Raw genomic sequence first — 16,032 nt, 5'->3', positions numbered from 1 at the left:
TTTTACAAGGGGTAAATTAACTCAAACAACGGAGACCCCACCTTAGAAAATCAAACACAAAAGTAAAGAGAAACAAAAAGCCGTGGAGCCGGAGCTGAGGAGGGGTCACCTGCGCGGGGCTGGGGACAGCGTCTGTCTGGTTGCCAAGGCCCAGCTGCCCCATCTTGTTTTCCCCAAACGCAAACACGGAGCCCGTTTCTGGAAGGAAAGAAAAATGTCACAAAAGGGAAGATAATGGTGAATGTTTTGAACTAGATTTAGAATCAAAGGCTTCAAGATAATAAAAACAGCTCATTTGCCAGGCAGAAGGCAAGTGAGACTGCCCAAAAGCTGGCAGTGCAGACGCTTCACAGCAAAGCCATTTCACATCAGAAACTGGGTGTGCAGAGAAACACAGGGCAGCGTCTCCTACTCCCAGATGGGCCTCCTATGGCCACTGGGGAGGCTCCCAATGCCCTCAAGAAGCCACTCCATACCCAGGTTCTCAGGGCCTCTTTCTGATCCTGACCAAGAGTCACAAGGGGAACTCCACCCTCCAACGCCCCATCCCCAAGGCAGACCATCTGGCCTCTTGCCAAACTGAGAAGAGACACCAGCAGCCACCTCCTTACCCGTCAAGGCCAAGGTGTGGTTCCGCCCACATGCTGCAGACACAATCACTTCGTGGCTGAGACCCTCGATGAGTCTAGGGGCTTCTACTCTCTTGGTGTCACCATGTCCCAGCTGCCCCTTCTCATTTCGACCTGCAGATCATATGAGAGAAAGTAGAAAAGAGAGGGTGGTCCAGGCGGCACCACCAGGCAAAGGCGGGTACGAACACACTCTCAAATGACACCCATCTGTGTCTCTGGAAGGTACCCTCCAAATTCCCAACAACAGCCAAGATCCAGAGCAAAGAACGCCCCAGCCCTCCGCCCACTGGAATGGCGCCTGCTGCAGCTCCCCTGACCTCCTTCCCTGGGGCAGCAGCGGGACCACCCGTGCATGCCTCCCACATCTCTGCTACAGAGAGAAAAGAGAGAGGCTCAGTGTGGTAGGGACACCATGCACAGGCGGGCATGCTCGCAGAAACACGCCGTTCCCATTTGGAGTGCCTGCAAGACAACCACCCCGTCCCTACCCTCTTGAGATGTATTTTAAGACAGCACCCATTTTGACACCTGGCTCACCAGAGTTTAATCACTTTGGTGCTCTGGGCATCCACTGAGGACCATTTGGTGTCTGCCCAGTATCTCTCTTCCTTTCTACCCTGTAAATGGTGCTCACAGAACAGTGCCAATCCCACCCCTAGGGATTGCCCCGCAAGGACTCTCAGCGACAGGAACCCTGGTGACAAAGCACAGATCTGCCCTGAACACAACACGCCCAGCCTCACCTCCAGGACTGCAGGTGTGACCAAGGCCCTGCATCTGTGAATTCCAGCAGAAGGCAGGCCTGAGGGCCAACCCCTGCCCCCGAGTCCTCTGCAGAACCAAATTCAGCTCCAAACAGACGTGGAAGTTGGGTGGACCAAAAGGAGGGCTGGGAGCCCCTACACCTCATCTAGGTTTCAACACAAACTACCAAGTTTCAAAACAAAAATTCAACTGGCCACTCTAGGATCCCTCCCGATAACAGAAAACCACAAGTGTAACCTGACATTTGGGGAACCTGATGGAGATCTTACAGGGGCGAGAAGTCAGAGCAATTCTAGGGGGTTCTGCAACCTTCTCCAGCAATGAACTTTTCACCCTTAGATCATGATAAAGGCAGACAGCAGAGCCATTAAGATGAGTTCCAACTGTCCTGGAGAAGGCTTGCAGGAGCAGCCTCTGACTAGAGAGGGAATTGTGACGAAGGGAAACCAGCCTCTGACTCGCTCTAATTAAAGAATGGCAGGCTAAAGGGCCAGCACTGGCACTCGAGCAGGAGAGGTAGATACACCAGCTTCCAATGGCAGCTGCCCAAGTTCACGGTGAAAGGCATGTGAATACAGAGCAGCAAGCGCAAGGCTCAGTGGACCGAGATGTCGCAGGACAGGGTGAGCGGGCCACAGATGGAGACCCCACGTGAGCAATGTGTTAGCCACCCTCCCATGGTACTCTACACTCACACCAGACGATGCCCCTCTGCCTTCTAGAGTGGCGAGCAGTGGGCCTGTGACACCTCCAACCCTGTCCTCACCAACTGCACTGTCTGCTCGGGGATCACACGTCTTGATGGCGGGACATACATTGTCCCTGCCCACAGGGTCAGAACCGAGGGCGCTTTCAAAGCCACCACGCAAGTGAAGCTCAGCGAGAGATCAGAACTAAGGTATTTTAAGTTTGGAACGCTGACATAAAAGGCTGTGTTCAGTGTTGAAACACGAAGTAGGAGGGGTACTCTGGGGGAAGGGACACACATCTCGCCAACCGGGAGAAAACAAAAACTGTGGCAATGTCAGCATGTCATCAAGAGACTACGAAGTATAAATTTGGGCCAGACACACTTTAGCTTATTTCAACAGAATTACAAAATTAGCCATATGCAGGGAAGACAACAGATGTTAATATATTTGGACTCTGGTACAGCAGCTCATGAAATCACAAAAAACGGTTCAAACAGCCCAAAATAAAAATGCAGTCATATGGACTAAAAGCTAGCCAGAGGACCAGCGACAAAGGGTGGGGACAAATGCCAATATGCTCCACTGGAGGCAGAGGTCGGGGGCCACCAAAAGGGCTGGGGATAAAATGAGCCTTAGCCCATACCCTATGATTGGAATGATCTGGAAGAGGACACAGGAAGGAATGGGCCGGCGGGCTGCAGAGGACAGTGCTGTGGACAGAAGGTAACAGAAGAACTGGAACCCATCCCGAGTGGCCAGGTGAGGAGAAAGAGAAGGGAAAGCCGAACAACTCCAAAAAAGCAAACTGAAGCATCTGGGGAAATATCCTAAGAAGCAGACAACACGGACAGTGAGCTGCCAAGCCTGCAGACCAGACTTGCGCAGACCTCAGACACGAGGGCCATGGCGGCAGGGACGCAGCATCCTATGACATGAGGCGGGAGGTAGAAGAGCCAGTGGCATTTCAAGTGGCAGAAACAGAGGTCTCATGTCATATCGTGCCTCAAAGAGGAAGGAAACTGTCTGCTGGAAGGACAGCCTGCCTAACACATTCACACACCTCAGTATCAGAAAAGATCAAGCTTCGGGCAGAAGATTCAGGAAAATGTTGCTTAAACACAAGGAATCAAAGAAGTAGGGGCTGCGTATGGGCAAAAAATGTCAGGGGGAGGAAGGGGATCTGCATGTAGCGTGTAGACAAGAGACGAGCTGGGAATTAGGAAAAAAGACACGGGCTGCGAACGAAGGAGCCCAGCCTTGTAAGATGCGAGTCTCTTTTCCAGGCAAACGGAAGAAAGGGCTGTGTGGGGACAGCTGGTGACAGTGGTCCCCAGTGCCCAGCCCCCACACGGTACTCACCCCAGCTCCACAGCTTCCCTTCCGTGGTGATGAGGAGGCTGTGTGCAGCACAGGAGCCCGAGACCACTGTCCGCACCCGGACCCCCGCCAGGCACCCATACCTGTGGGGCCCCCACAAATTCTGACCGAGATTGCGGTAAGCAGCTGCAGAGAGAATGAGAATGCAGATCAGACACCTGGGGGTGATGGGGTGACCTCCAAAATGTCACTGGCCACCAAGCAGCCACTTCCCGAGGGTACCAGGGACAGGTGTTCCTCGGGTGCCACCCTGCCGTAGCTGTTGGAAGGCTGCACAAGATCGGGTTTGCACTTCGAATCTCTGCAATGCCTCTGAAGGCCCAAAAATCAAAATGTCCAGGAGCTGGCACAGGCCTGGCGTCACCTGCCACCTTTAGACCCATTCGGCCCCAGCCCCCTCTCTGGGTCCCACCTCTCACAGGCCTCAGCCCCATGCGCTCTGCCACTGAACACGCCCACCCGCAAGTGCCTGGGACCTGGTGCGAGGCCTGTCCAGGAGGCAGGAATGCTGGCTTTCCACAGCTGTCAGCTGAGGAAGAGGCTGACCCAGGAAACCCCACTCACCCCGACAGTAACCTACCCGTCCTCCTCACTCCCTGCCACCCACCCCTCCTTTCCCAGGCTCTCCTGCCCTCCATCTCCGGCCTCAGCCCTGGGCCAGAAGGCTCTTTCTGAGGGGTGACCCAAGTGTCCTGTCTTCCAGTGTTCCCAGCGGGTCCATCAGGCCCCTCGAGGAGGGGCACTGCTCACACAGCATGCCCCCCCACCTCCTGCTCCTTTCTCACCCGTCCAGTGTGGCAGCCACTTCATGACTCCCCTGGCCCCCACCCATATATTCGCTTCCCCTAGAATGTCCTTCCCACCTCCTACTTGTTCCTCAAAGCTCAAGTCAAGCACCAGTTCCCCTCCTTGTGGAAGCCCTCCAGGGCAACATCCACTGAGAAATCTCCTTCCCCCAGGGCTCCCCTGCCCCAGCCACGCTCAGCCCTGCTCAGCCCACCACAGCTCTCTCCCTGAGCCCCCCGGCCCTCCCACTCCATAAGAAGCCACCCAGGGCCAAAGCTGTAGGCTCCCTCCAGCCTAGACCCTCACAAATGCCTGGCACACAGTGAGTGCTCAATGGGAGAGAAAACAACAGTGCCTTCCTCACAAACCCCTCTTCACACCCGATTAGAGGATGGGGCAGGGCCAATTTCTTACTTAATTTTTTCTTTTTTTTTTTTTTGAGACAGAGTCTCGCTCTGTTGCCCAGGCTGGAGTGCAGTGGCACGATCTCGGTTCACTATAACCTCTGCCTCCCAGGTTCAATCAATTCTCCTGCCTCAGCCTCCCGAGTAACTGGGATTACAGGCGTGTGCCATCACACCCAGCTAATTTTTGTATATTTAGTAGAGAGGGTTTCACCATGTTGGCCAGGCTGGTCTTTAACTCCTGACCTCAAGTGATCCACTCAACTCAGCCTTCCAAAGTGCTGGGATTACAGGCATGAGCCACCATGCCCAGCAATCTTAATTTTTGAAATCGAGACGCTCAAGAATATTTCCAGGACTGTGGTGATTATCCTGAAATGCTAGCCACTGCCAAATCCAGTGTGTAAGACTGATCCAATGTAGGAACTGATAAAAAGGCTACAATGTCTCTATCAAGCGTCTGGCTCCCTGGAAAGTATCTGTGAAGTACGTTCAAGCCCCACCCTCCGCCCTCAGCAGAGGGCGCCACATGCTTCCTCATTCAGGTGTGGGGGCAAGTGGGCAAGACTTCCGGCTGCAGGGGCAGGGGCAGGGGCCAGCCGATCCCACATGGCACCTGAAGCAGCACACCTGCAGACACCTCCCCTGAAAGGAGGAAAAGGAACATCAACAATTTCCTGGGGAAAGAACAAACCAAAAATAAAAGCCTCATGGTCTACATTAAAACTTAAGAAAAACCCAAGGAGGTGGCACCTAAATTAAGATTCAGGAACTGTATTAAACAAAACTCGGAAGGGAAAAAGAGAAACCCAAGGTCTCTTTGTCACGAAGACAAAATGATGGCATGATTGACAAGTATCATCACGACCCTGTGCCGCAACACAGGAGGCCAGGGGACGCCAGACAAGGGTGCGGTGCCACACTTGACCTTGCTTGGCCAAGGGGAGTCTCAGGTGGTCAGAAGCTCCTGGACTTACCAAAGCATCTTTCCCTGCAGTGCCCAGGATGCCATCAGCTCCTGAGGAGCAAGGTTGGGTTTCTTCCGGCCTCCCAAGGAAGGGCTGGAGGGGCCCAGCAGGGGTGGGGGTGGGGTAGGGGGGCAAGTCAAATTAAACGCCTGCAGCAGTCGCAGGCTCTGCGGCCAGACTGAGAAGTCAATTCCCATGGCCTCTGGATCCCTGGGGTCTGGTCCTAACCACAGAGCTACTGTGTGGATTGCTGTGCTATCTCGCAAAAAACAAGACATCCAGGCTTCTGGTTTTCACCAGATCTACAGCAACATACATGTGCGGGAGGCAACAGAGTTAACTAGAGGGTGGGTCTCCAACCCTGGCCCTGCCACTCGCTTCCTTTGGTATTTACTGCCCTTCTCTGGGCTTCTGTATCTTCAATGTCAAGTGGGCTGCTCAGTTGAAGAACAGCTATGAGAAATGGTGCAACACGGGCACAGGACTGGCAACAAGGCGCCATCAGCACCTGGGCTTACGTTACTGTAGACCAGAAGGTGCTTCCCTGGGACACCAGCCACTGGGTGGACGTGACCCCTCCGGCTTGGGCCTGAAGGCTGGGCATTTTCCAAACAAGGCGCTGCTGCTACCTGCAACTTAAACCCATTTCTAACTCAGCTGGCCCCCGGGTGCTGCTGATTCATAAGCTGTTTTCATTGAACAAGGTGATTTCCAACGCCCCTGTTTTAAGATGCCAAGACGTGCCAGCATGCAAATATTTGTTCATGGGGCAAAGCAGTGCTGGAAAGCACTTTGGGAGTCTTTCCAGACGAAATCAAGAAGCCATAAAAGTTGGCTACGTGCCAGCCTTCCTTCTCCTGGATGGGCCTTTTCCCTTAAAGTAAGGCACCAGTTTTCCAAAGGTAACTGGGGACAAAACATTACTTCTTAAGGTCTTCTCTGCTTTCCTCCACTCCAGACTGTTCTGTCAAACCAGTTCCTGCAACAATTTGGCAGCTTGCAAAGAAACGTGGACTCTTCTGCAATGCCTGACATTTTGACACCTGACATTTGACAAATGTCTAGGACATTCTGACACCATCTCACAAAGCTGGTCTCTTCATTTTAATGAAAACAAGTGACGTGAGAGGGAAGATGGCAAAGGTGGCAATGTTCATTTGAGGATACTACTTGTATTTTCCTGATTAATCTTAATGGAATTAGTGAGTCACTTCAAAATTGTGCCTTTAAAAGTCTAAGATTAGGGTTCAAATCCAGCTCCATCACCACAGTGGCTGTGTGGCCTCAGGCATGTCACTTGGCCTCTCTGAAAATGCATTTGTAAATGAAGGGAATATCTACCAGGCAGGTGGTCAACAGAACCTAGCACTTAAGAAGCACTCAATGGGTTTTGGAGACACCATTCTCATACCTTGCTGTTTAGGCACTTCTTTTCGACCAATCAAGTCCCAGTTGGTTGCCCCAAAAATCAAAAGCTGCCCTTTGCACTTTGACCCTTCAAGTTTCTGCAGAGACAGAGAAAGGAAAAAAGAATTAGCGTGTAAGTCTGCACCTAGCTTCCCAAGGCTGTCCAACGACAGCATGAGAAGAAAAAGAAAATCATTCATTGTTAGCCCTTATGTCACCTGTGACCTCCACACAAAAGTCTCCCCACACTCCCCTCCCTCATTGGCAAATGGCAATGTGGGCAACCCCAAACCTGCCCACAGCCACTCACTTGCTAAGCCCAGGCTCATTTTTATCCTTTGACTTCCCTTTAAAATAGCTTTTGCAAAACACTAAAAAAAAACCCCAAATACACGGCCTCCTTCGCAAACTGATGTACAGAGGTATCTGCAGGAAGCCTGCCGGACACTCGGGCATTAAATCGGGCTCATCCTAGGGCCAAGTCTCTATTTCACATGGCAAGCACAGCCCCGGACCTCAAACCTTAGGAGCCTCACATCACTTCTGCCGCCCACTCTGCCGAGAGCCTTTCCATGGGGACTCAGGAAGAAAACAGTAGAGAACAAGGTTCGATTTCTCCACTGAAGGGAGACCAGGCAGAACACAGCTTTGGTGGGTATGTGGGGGTCTCAATCAGGCGGCCTTTGATGGCACCTCACGCTGCTGTCCATGAGCCCGGGAGCCAATGGTGAGTGAAACAGGACCTCCCAGGGGCTGGGCTCTCGAGCAACAAGCTGTCACAGCAGCCAGCATACTCCAGTGTTCATCCTCAGTCTCTCAACACATAAAGTCATCAGGGCCACCAACTCTCATACTGTCAACAAAAATCTATGCCATTTAAAAAGGCCGTTGTTCAATTCTGGGTGGCACTCATAATATTCTCAGCACTTTGCTTCCTTAAATGTCAAAATATACTATTTCAAGTAGGTTATTAGTGGAAGACTCAATTCTGAACTCCTCACTCAGTCCACACTGGCAAGGGAAGCATTCACTACTATCACTTTCTGCTCTTACACATCTTTCCTGGACGTGAAAAGGAAAAGGGGTTTCCTTCAGTTTACAGAATTGTTCTTGGAAGGCTTCAGGAAAAAAGTCTGGCCAGGTGCAATGGCTCACGCCTGTAATCCCAGCACTATGGAAGGCCGAGGAGGGCAGATTGCTTGAGCTTGGAGACCAGGCTGGGCAACATGGCGAAACCTTGTCTCTACAGAAAATACAAAAATGAGCCTGTGGTCCCAGTTACTTGGGAGGCTGAGGTGGAAGGATTGCTTGAGCTGAGGAGCTGGAGATTGCAGTGAGCCAAGATCACACCACTGCTCTCTAGCTTGGGTGACAAAGCCAGGCCCTGTCTCAAAAAAAAAAAAAAAAAAAGGCCAGGCACAGTGGCTCACGCCTGTAATCCCAGCACTTTGGGAGGCCGAGGCGGGTGAATCACGAGGTCAGGAGTTCAAGACCAGCCTGGCCAATATGGTAAAACCCCGTCTCTACTAAAAATACAAAAAAATTGGCCGGGCACGGTGGCTCACGCCTGTAATCCCAGCACTTTGGGAGGCCGAGGCGGGTGGATCGCGAGGTCAGGAGATCGAGACCACGGTGAAACCCCGTCTCTACTAAAAATACAAAAAATTAGCCGGGCGCAGTGGCGGGCGCCTGTAGTCCCAGCTACTCCGGAAGCTGAGGCAGGAGAATGGCCTGAACCCGGGGGACGGAGCTTGCAGTGAGCCGAGATTGCGCCACTGCGCTCCAGCCTGGGCGACAGAGCGAGACTCCGTCTCAAAAAAAAATAAAAAATAAAAAATAAAAAAAATAAATAAAAATACAAAAAAATTTGCCAGGCGTGGTGGCATCCGCCTGTAGTCCCAGCTACTCCAGAGGCTGAGGCAGAAGAATCACTTGAACCTGGGAGGCGGAGGTTGCAGTAAGCTGAGATTGCACCACTGCACTCCCAGTGTTGCTGCCCAGGCTGGAGTGCAGTGGCTCGATCTCTGCTTGCTGCAACCTCTGCCTCCCAGGTTCAAACGATTCTCTTGCCTCAGCCTCCCAAGTAGCTGGGATTACAGACACCCAGCTAATTTTTTGTGTTTTTAGTAGAGACAGGGTTTCACCATGTTGGCCAGGCTGGTCTCAAATTCCTGACCGCAGGTGATCCACCCACCTTGACCTCCCAAAGTGCTGATAAAACGCCAATAAAGTAACGCCGATAAAAGTTCCCAACCATGCCAGTAATCCCAGCACTTTGGGAGGCCGAGGCAAGCGGATCACGAGGTCAGGAGATCGAGACCATCCTGGCTAACATGGTGAAACCCCGTCTCTACTAAAAATACAAAAAAAAATTAGCCAGGCCTGGTGACGGGCGCCTGTAGTCCCAGCTACTCGGGAGGCTGAGGAAGGAGATTGGTGTGAACCCGGGAGGCGGAGCTTGCAGTGAGCTGAGATCACGCCACTGCACTCCAGCCTGGGTGACAGAGCGAGACTCCACCTTAAAAAAAAAAAAAATTATATATATATATATATATATATATATATATATATAATTTGTGGGCCGGGCGTAGTGGCTCACGCCTGTAATCCCAGCACTTTGGGAGGCCGAGGCAAGCGGATCACGAGGTCAGGAGATCGAGACCATCCTGGCTAACACGGTGAAACCCCGTCTCTACTAAAAATACAAAAAAAATTAGCCGGGAGTGATGACGGGCGCCTGTAGTCCCAGCTACTCGGGAGGCTGAGGCAGGAGATTGGTGTGAACAAAGCCGCCGGTGGTCCGAAGCTGCAGGATGCTCGGGTTGGGCTGTTGTAGCCCCCCCAGTGAAGAAGCATCTCCTAGGGTCCTGAGCCGGCTTCTGTTTTCTCAAATCTTAATTAAGGTCGTGGCTGACTCAACTTAACGTTCCCGAAAAAGCCTGCAGAGCCGGAGATCTGAACCTGGCATCGGCTGCCACAGCATCCCCCTGCCACAGAACTTTCTGCAAGTTTGGTGTGGTGTGGGATACGTTTTTCAGAAGAGGGTCTAAGTTTTCACCAGATTCTCAGATAATCCCCAGAGAGCAAGAACTTCCACCTGGGGTTTAGAGCCTGAGACCCGGAGAGGTTTTTTTCCTTCCATAAGTGACCATCTCCTAAGGGTGTTTAAGGGTTAACAGTAGAGTGCTTTCCTCCAGAGAAGCGCAGGCAGTGTCTAATAACACATTTTCTACGTCCGCTTTATAGATAGGGAAACTGGGGCACAGAATTTGAGGGCCTTGTCCAAAGTCATGGATGGAACTGGATCTCCAAATGCTGTAACCCCTGATGTCCCTGCAAATTGCACACGGCAATATGCTTTGTAAAAGTGCCCTCTGGATGAAAGGGTTAACATGTTAGGCAGTGGAGGAGAGCCCATCAAAAGCTGTCAAAAGGTCTTGCCTGGGGTCTTGGATCAGGCTAGACTAGACGATGGCCAAAGTATTGAGAAACTGGAACACAGAAACTGTTTTCCTTTGACATCTAGTCTGCTGTGCCAGACTCCAGACATTTGCCCTCCGAACACAGTATGTTAGGACGAAACTAAAAAGAAAGGCCAGGTGAACTTCCACCTCTTCTGTATCCTATTTTGAGTGAGTTTCCAAAAGCAAGATTGTGTTTAGACATCCGAGACTGCAGTTGTCAGCTGTACAGCTCCAGACTGTTGGAGCGCTGAGTTTTGCCATCAGAGTAAAAGATCCTTACCCCATGCTGAGATTGACTCAAGAAGGTACAGACAGGGAGTGTGTGAGGGACACTGGCTCTCCCTGGCCCACCTCTGCCTCCAGCTGTGCTGGTTGAAGCTGATTTGTCAATGGAAATGGCACATTTGCTAGTTCTTTTTTTTTTTTGAGGCAGAGTCTCCCTCTATGGCCAGGCTGGAGTGCAGTGGCGCGATCTCAGCTTACCGCAACCTCCGCCTCTCAGGTTCAAGTGATTTCTGTGTGCTGATCAGCCTCTCGAGTAGCTGGGATTACAAGTGTGTACCACCACACCCGAATAATTTGTGTACTTTTTGTAGAGCCTGGGTTTTACCATGTTGGCCAGGCTGGTCTCAAACTCCTGGCCTCAAGTGATCTGCCTGCGTCAGCCTCCTCCCAAAGTGCTGGGGTGACAGGCGCGAGCCCTGTGTTGGGTTGCACGTTTGTAAGTCTTAATGTGAGTAAACAGCAGTCCATTGCAGCTTTTAAGTTCCTGTTTATACACATAAATACGTTATTATTTTACATATGTGTATAAGCAGGACTCTAAAAGCTACGTCTTCCTTTCTCTATCCACTTAAAAACCAACAGAGCCCATGATGCCCATCCTTTGGGCTGTCGGTGCTGTTCTAGAATCAGAGCACCTGGGAGGCTGAGGGTTCAGCAAATGATGCCCCTTTATGCCTCACGGAAAGTACACACCCTACATTTAAGTTTCGCTTTAATTTTTTTGAGCTGGAGTTTAGCTCTTGTTGCCCAGGTTGGAGTGCAATGTCGCGATCTCAGCTCACCGCAATCTCCGCCTCCCGGTTTCAAGCAATTCTTCTGCCTCAGCCTCCAGAGTAGCTGGGATTGTAGACGCCCAACACCACACCTGGCTAATTTTTTGTATTTTTAGTAGAGACAGGGTTTCACCCTGTTGGCCAGGCTGGTCTCAAACTCCTGACCTCGGGTGGTCCACTCACCTCGGCCTCCCAAAGTGCCCCACGTTTAAGTTTTGTTAGCATCTACTGAGTTTGGTCCATGGTCAGGGCTGGGTCCACGCAGCCCAATTGCCTTTCCATAGGCCTAGGGCGGCCGTCTGCCCCTTGTCCTGGGTTGGTCTCCTGCCCAGTCTCGCTGGCCCCAGGTTTCTGGTCTCTGTCTCTCTGTTGAGCAGTCCTAGGGACCATATGTGCTGCCGCAGGCAGGCAGGAGACATTGTTGCAGAAAGAACCTTTTTTCCTAAGCATTTTGCACGCCTTGCCCCTGCTCAGGGTTGCTAGGAGGAGGTCTGTGTGAAAGCAGCTGCCCAGGAAATGTCCAAAACCATATTGCCTTCGGTGACCCCAAAGCTGCAGGTGTCGGGCTTGTAGAAGATGAGCCAAATACTTACATTGTTGAGGGGCAGAATTGCCTTGAGTAAAAGCGGTGCATTTTATAGAACATTCTTAGAGCAGATGAGCATTATCATTGCCTAGGTGTTAAGAAAAAATTCAAATTCTTTTTCCTCTGCTCTCACGCCACAATCAACAACCAACACCAGACTTCTTCTGCCTACCACCAACCCCACCCCAGATGGAATCTTACTCTGTCTCCCAGGCTGTGGAGTGCAGTGGCACGATCTCAGCTCACTGCAGCCTCCACCTCCTGGGTTCAAACAAGTCTCCTGCCTCAGCCTCCTGAGTAGCTGAGATGACAGGCACCTGCCACTGTGCTCGGGTAATTTTTGTATTTTCAGTAGAGACGGGGTTTCACCATGTTGGCCAGGCTGTCTTGAACTCCTGACCTCATGATTCGCCCGCCTCCCAAAGTGCTGGGATTACAGGCATGAGCCACCACGCCCCGCCTCCCAACACAAGACTTCTGTGACTAGACGTAAAGGGAGGTCTCCCCCTACTATCAAGCAAGCAATCAGTTCCGCGGTGCACACCGGCTGGCTGTCCTCCAGTTCATCTCTGACACTATCCACCTGAAGGTAGATTCCCTCAGCTTGAGGGCTCATTCCCCAAGACTGTCCCTCCACCCCAGACACCAGTGGCAAGTCCAGGCCCTGGTAGCTTCTGACCAGCCTCTAGTTGGGGTTCCCAATTAATCTTTGGGGTCGATTAATTTATTGGAATGGCTCACAGAACTCAGGGAAACACCAGTTTATTATAAAGGATATTACAAAGGCTATGGATAAAGAGACCTGTAAGGCTAGATGTGGCAGAAAGGGCATCACGCTTCTGTGCCCTCTGCAGACCACACACCTTGTACCTGTTCAGCTCTTCACAAGCTCTGTGACCTGGTCCTTACAGGTTTTTAATGGAGGCTTCATTATGCAGGCATGGTAGACTAAGCCATTGATCATCACTTTAACCTTCAGTCACCTCCCTCCTGAGGTTGGAGGATGGGGCTGAAAGTCCCTAGGCTCCCACTGCCCCATCCGGAAGCTGGCTGGGGGCTGCCAGTGTCAGTCATTAGCATACAAAAAGACATTGCTTTGGAGATTCCAAGGATTTGGGAAGTTGCATGCCAGGAACTCCAAATATTTATGGCACCGTGTCACACTAGGGTAGATTCAGTCCTAATTCTTTGCGAACTTCATAACCTCCTAAAGCAAGTAAAGGCAGCAGCCTCGACCAAATCCTAGAAAACAGGTGAGTGTCGCAGGCTGCCCAGGTCTTTGTAGTTTTTCCAGTCTTGGGTTGCCAAGGTTTTGTGGACCCTGAGACAGATGTGTTGAATCTGAAAGGAGCAAATAAATAAAACTGAAAGCCGAGCTGGAAGTCTGCTTCAGTTGATGGCTGTTAGGTAATTGGTCGATGCCGGCATTGTTCCCAGGGGTCTTACCTCCCAGGGAGCAGCGGTCTTCTAAATGGACCTATGTTAAAAGGTTGACTCTGGGCCCGGTAAACATGCACCTTGCATTTGGATCATAATTCAAAAATTGCTTTAGACTAGAAATCCCATTTTGTTGACTGAAGAAGCTCAGTGCCTTTTCTGTCTGTGGCCGTGTGTCTCTGCCCATGTTATGTGACCAGGTTGCTGGAGGCACCAAGGTGAAATGACATGAAAATCACTCGTCTTCTTGGGCAGACTGTTTGCCAGGCTGGCTTCTGCGTGGCCTTTATACACAAGCAGTGTCGCAGACACTGAGTTCATCCAATAAAACAATCTGTAGGCCCATCAGAGAAAGCTGGATTCAGCCTGGGAGGGCACACTGAACTTCAGACACCCACACACCCACTGGCACCCCCCCCACCCCGGGTGGAGCCCGCAAGCGCAGGAGTCTCTCCCATGATTGGCTGTTTCTGGTCTCTGATGAAGAGGAGCACCCCTTAAGTGAGAAGGGGTGCTGGGAGTTCTCTGTTACTCTATTTAAATGTTAATTCCAAATAAGGCAGAGGAAAGAAGTTACAGAGAAATAAAAGAAAGCAGCTTCGAGCAAACAATTGTGTAAATAATCGAAATACACTAACCTCCATCTAATGTGTGAGGAAACGTACAAACTTGAATAACAGTTAATGTCCTTCATAGGAATCTGACCACTCACTGGAGTAGACTCAGTTTCCCAGGGTTTTTCACACATACACGTGTGTGTATATATATATATACACACAAACACTTTTTTCTGAGATGGAGTCTTGCTCTATCGCCCAGGCTGGAGTGCAGTGGCGCCATCTGGGCTCACTGCAAGCCCCGCCTCCCGGGTTCACACCCTTCTCCTGCCTCAGCCTCCCGAGTAGCTGGGACTACAGGCGTGAGCCACCACGCCCGGCCCACAAATACATTTTTATTGGCCTGGTTGGGTTTGCATATAAATGCTTAGCTAGCTTGATGGGTCAGTCTTCATGAGCCCTTGACCAAATGTCCAGGTCACCCAGGAAACCCCCTCCCCAAGGTCAAGGCCACTGCGGTTAAGCTCTGGCTGTCTGAACTTGCCCCTGAACCATGCCCTCTGGCCTGATGGAGCTGAGAGTTCTAGTGTGGCCTCAGCACTGTGAAGTTTCGCTGCAGTGGTTGCATCTCAGTGTTGGGTGGTTTGACTTCAATGGTGCATGCTGAGCACAGGTGCCCATGAACCTCCGCCTGCCTGGTCCGCAGTTGCTGGCATTGCAGGGCTCTTTTCTAGGCTTGCTCTCTGGCCTGGGAGCTTTGTCTCCAGTGCCTTAGCACCCTTCCTGGGTCTCTACTGCCCCCTCCATGCCAACTTGGTAGGCTTGGGCAGAGGACCCAGAGGCCTCTCCTTCCACAGGGACTTTGACAGAACCCATTGACTGTGGACCTGTAGCATATTCCAGCCAAGCCTGCCAGTTAAACAAAAAGGGGAGATAACCAGGGGAAACTAGGCTCCAATTCAAGTAACCTGAGTTGTGGGTGCTGCAGGGGCTGGGCCACCCTCTGATTAAGGTCATTTTCTAAATAATTTAAATGCAGCAAAGTCGTTCTCCCTTTCTGTGTTGTTTCACTTCCCTCCCCCCACTTTTTTTCTTTCTTTTTTTGAGACGGAGTTTCGCTCTTGTTGCCCAGGGTGGAGTGCAATGGTGTGATCTCGGCTCGCTGCAACCTCTGCCTCCTGGGTTCAAGCGATTCTCTTGCCTCAGCTTCCCAAGTAGCTGAGATTACAGACACCCGGCTAACTTTTTGTATTTTTAGTAGAGACAGGGTTTCACCATGTTGGCCAGGCTGGTCTCAAACTCCTGACCGCAGGTGATCCACCCACCTCGGCCTCCCAAAGTGCTGGGATGATGGACATGAGCTACCGTGGCTGGCCTCACTTCCCCTTTTCATGAGGACTGCAGGATGTATTCCTGTAGATTGACCATCTTTCTCCTGTTACATAATGTGGTGGAGCGGGCAAGCGTGACGGAACCTATATCTTGGGGGACACCCTAATCAGGTTTGGGTTGTGTAAAGGTTCCTACGAAATGGAATTCATCCACCATGAAGATGTGTAATCTTAGAAATGCGTTAGCCATACTGCCAAAGCATACCCGTAGCGTGATCACACCGTAGAGGTTAGAATGATTGGGCCTGGAGCTGCCCTTTTTTCTTTTTCTGTGGTTTTTTTTTTTTTTTTTTTTGGAGACAGGGCTGGCTTTGTCACCATGGTTGGTCTCGAACTCCTGACCTCAGGTGATCCGCCTGCCTCGGCCTGAGGCACCGCTCAGCCGGGGGGCTTCCCTGACCTCGGGGGAGGGATCTGCGGAGCATGCGCCCTCGCACCCCGCCCCGGCGCCCGCCGCCCCCGCCTTCCCGGCGCGCGAGCCGGCGCAGGGCCGCACGGAGCATGCGCG

General features: G+C 51.6%; 1 protein-coding gene across 2 annotated transcripts in view; it reads right to left on the bottom strand.

Moving 5' to 3' along the window:
* RCC2 (regulator of chromosome condensation 2) overlaps window positions 1–16,032 on the bottom strand; it is a 33,091-nt gene that overhangs the window by 15,025 nt on the left and 2,034 nt on the right. For both annotated transcript variants that reach the window (XR_010118774.1, XM_055260744.2), the window contains 4 exons: window positions 7,036–7,129; window positions 3,449–3,592; window positions 612–743; window positions 110–198 (listed from right to left, as the gene is read on the bottom strand). Coding sequence is in view for 1 of the 2 variants with exons in the window: in XM_055260744.2 (XP_055116719.1) it covers window positions 110–198; window positions 612–743; window positions 3,449–3,592; window positions 7,036–7,129 (459 nt within the window). In the remaining variant the exon portion in view is untranslated. The remainder of the gene's footprint in view (window positions 1–109; window positions 199–611; window positions 744–3,448; window positions 3,593–7,035; window positions 7,130–16,032) is intronic.

The sequence above is a fragment of the Symphalangus syndactylus genome, chromosome 22 (assembly GCF_028878055.3).
Source record: "Symphalangus syndactylus isolate Jambi chromosome 22, NHGRI_mSymSyn1-v2.1_pri, whole genome shotgun sequence".
Classification (NCBI taxonomy): Eukaryota; Metazoa; Chordata; class Mammalia; order Primates; family Hylobatidae; genus Symphalangus; species Symphalangus syndactylus.
The sequence above is the reverse complement of the archived record's forward strand: the minus strand, read 5'-3'. Positions and strand labels throughout refer to the sequence as shown.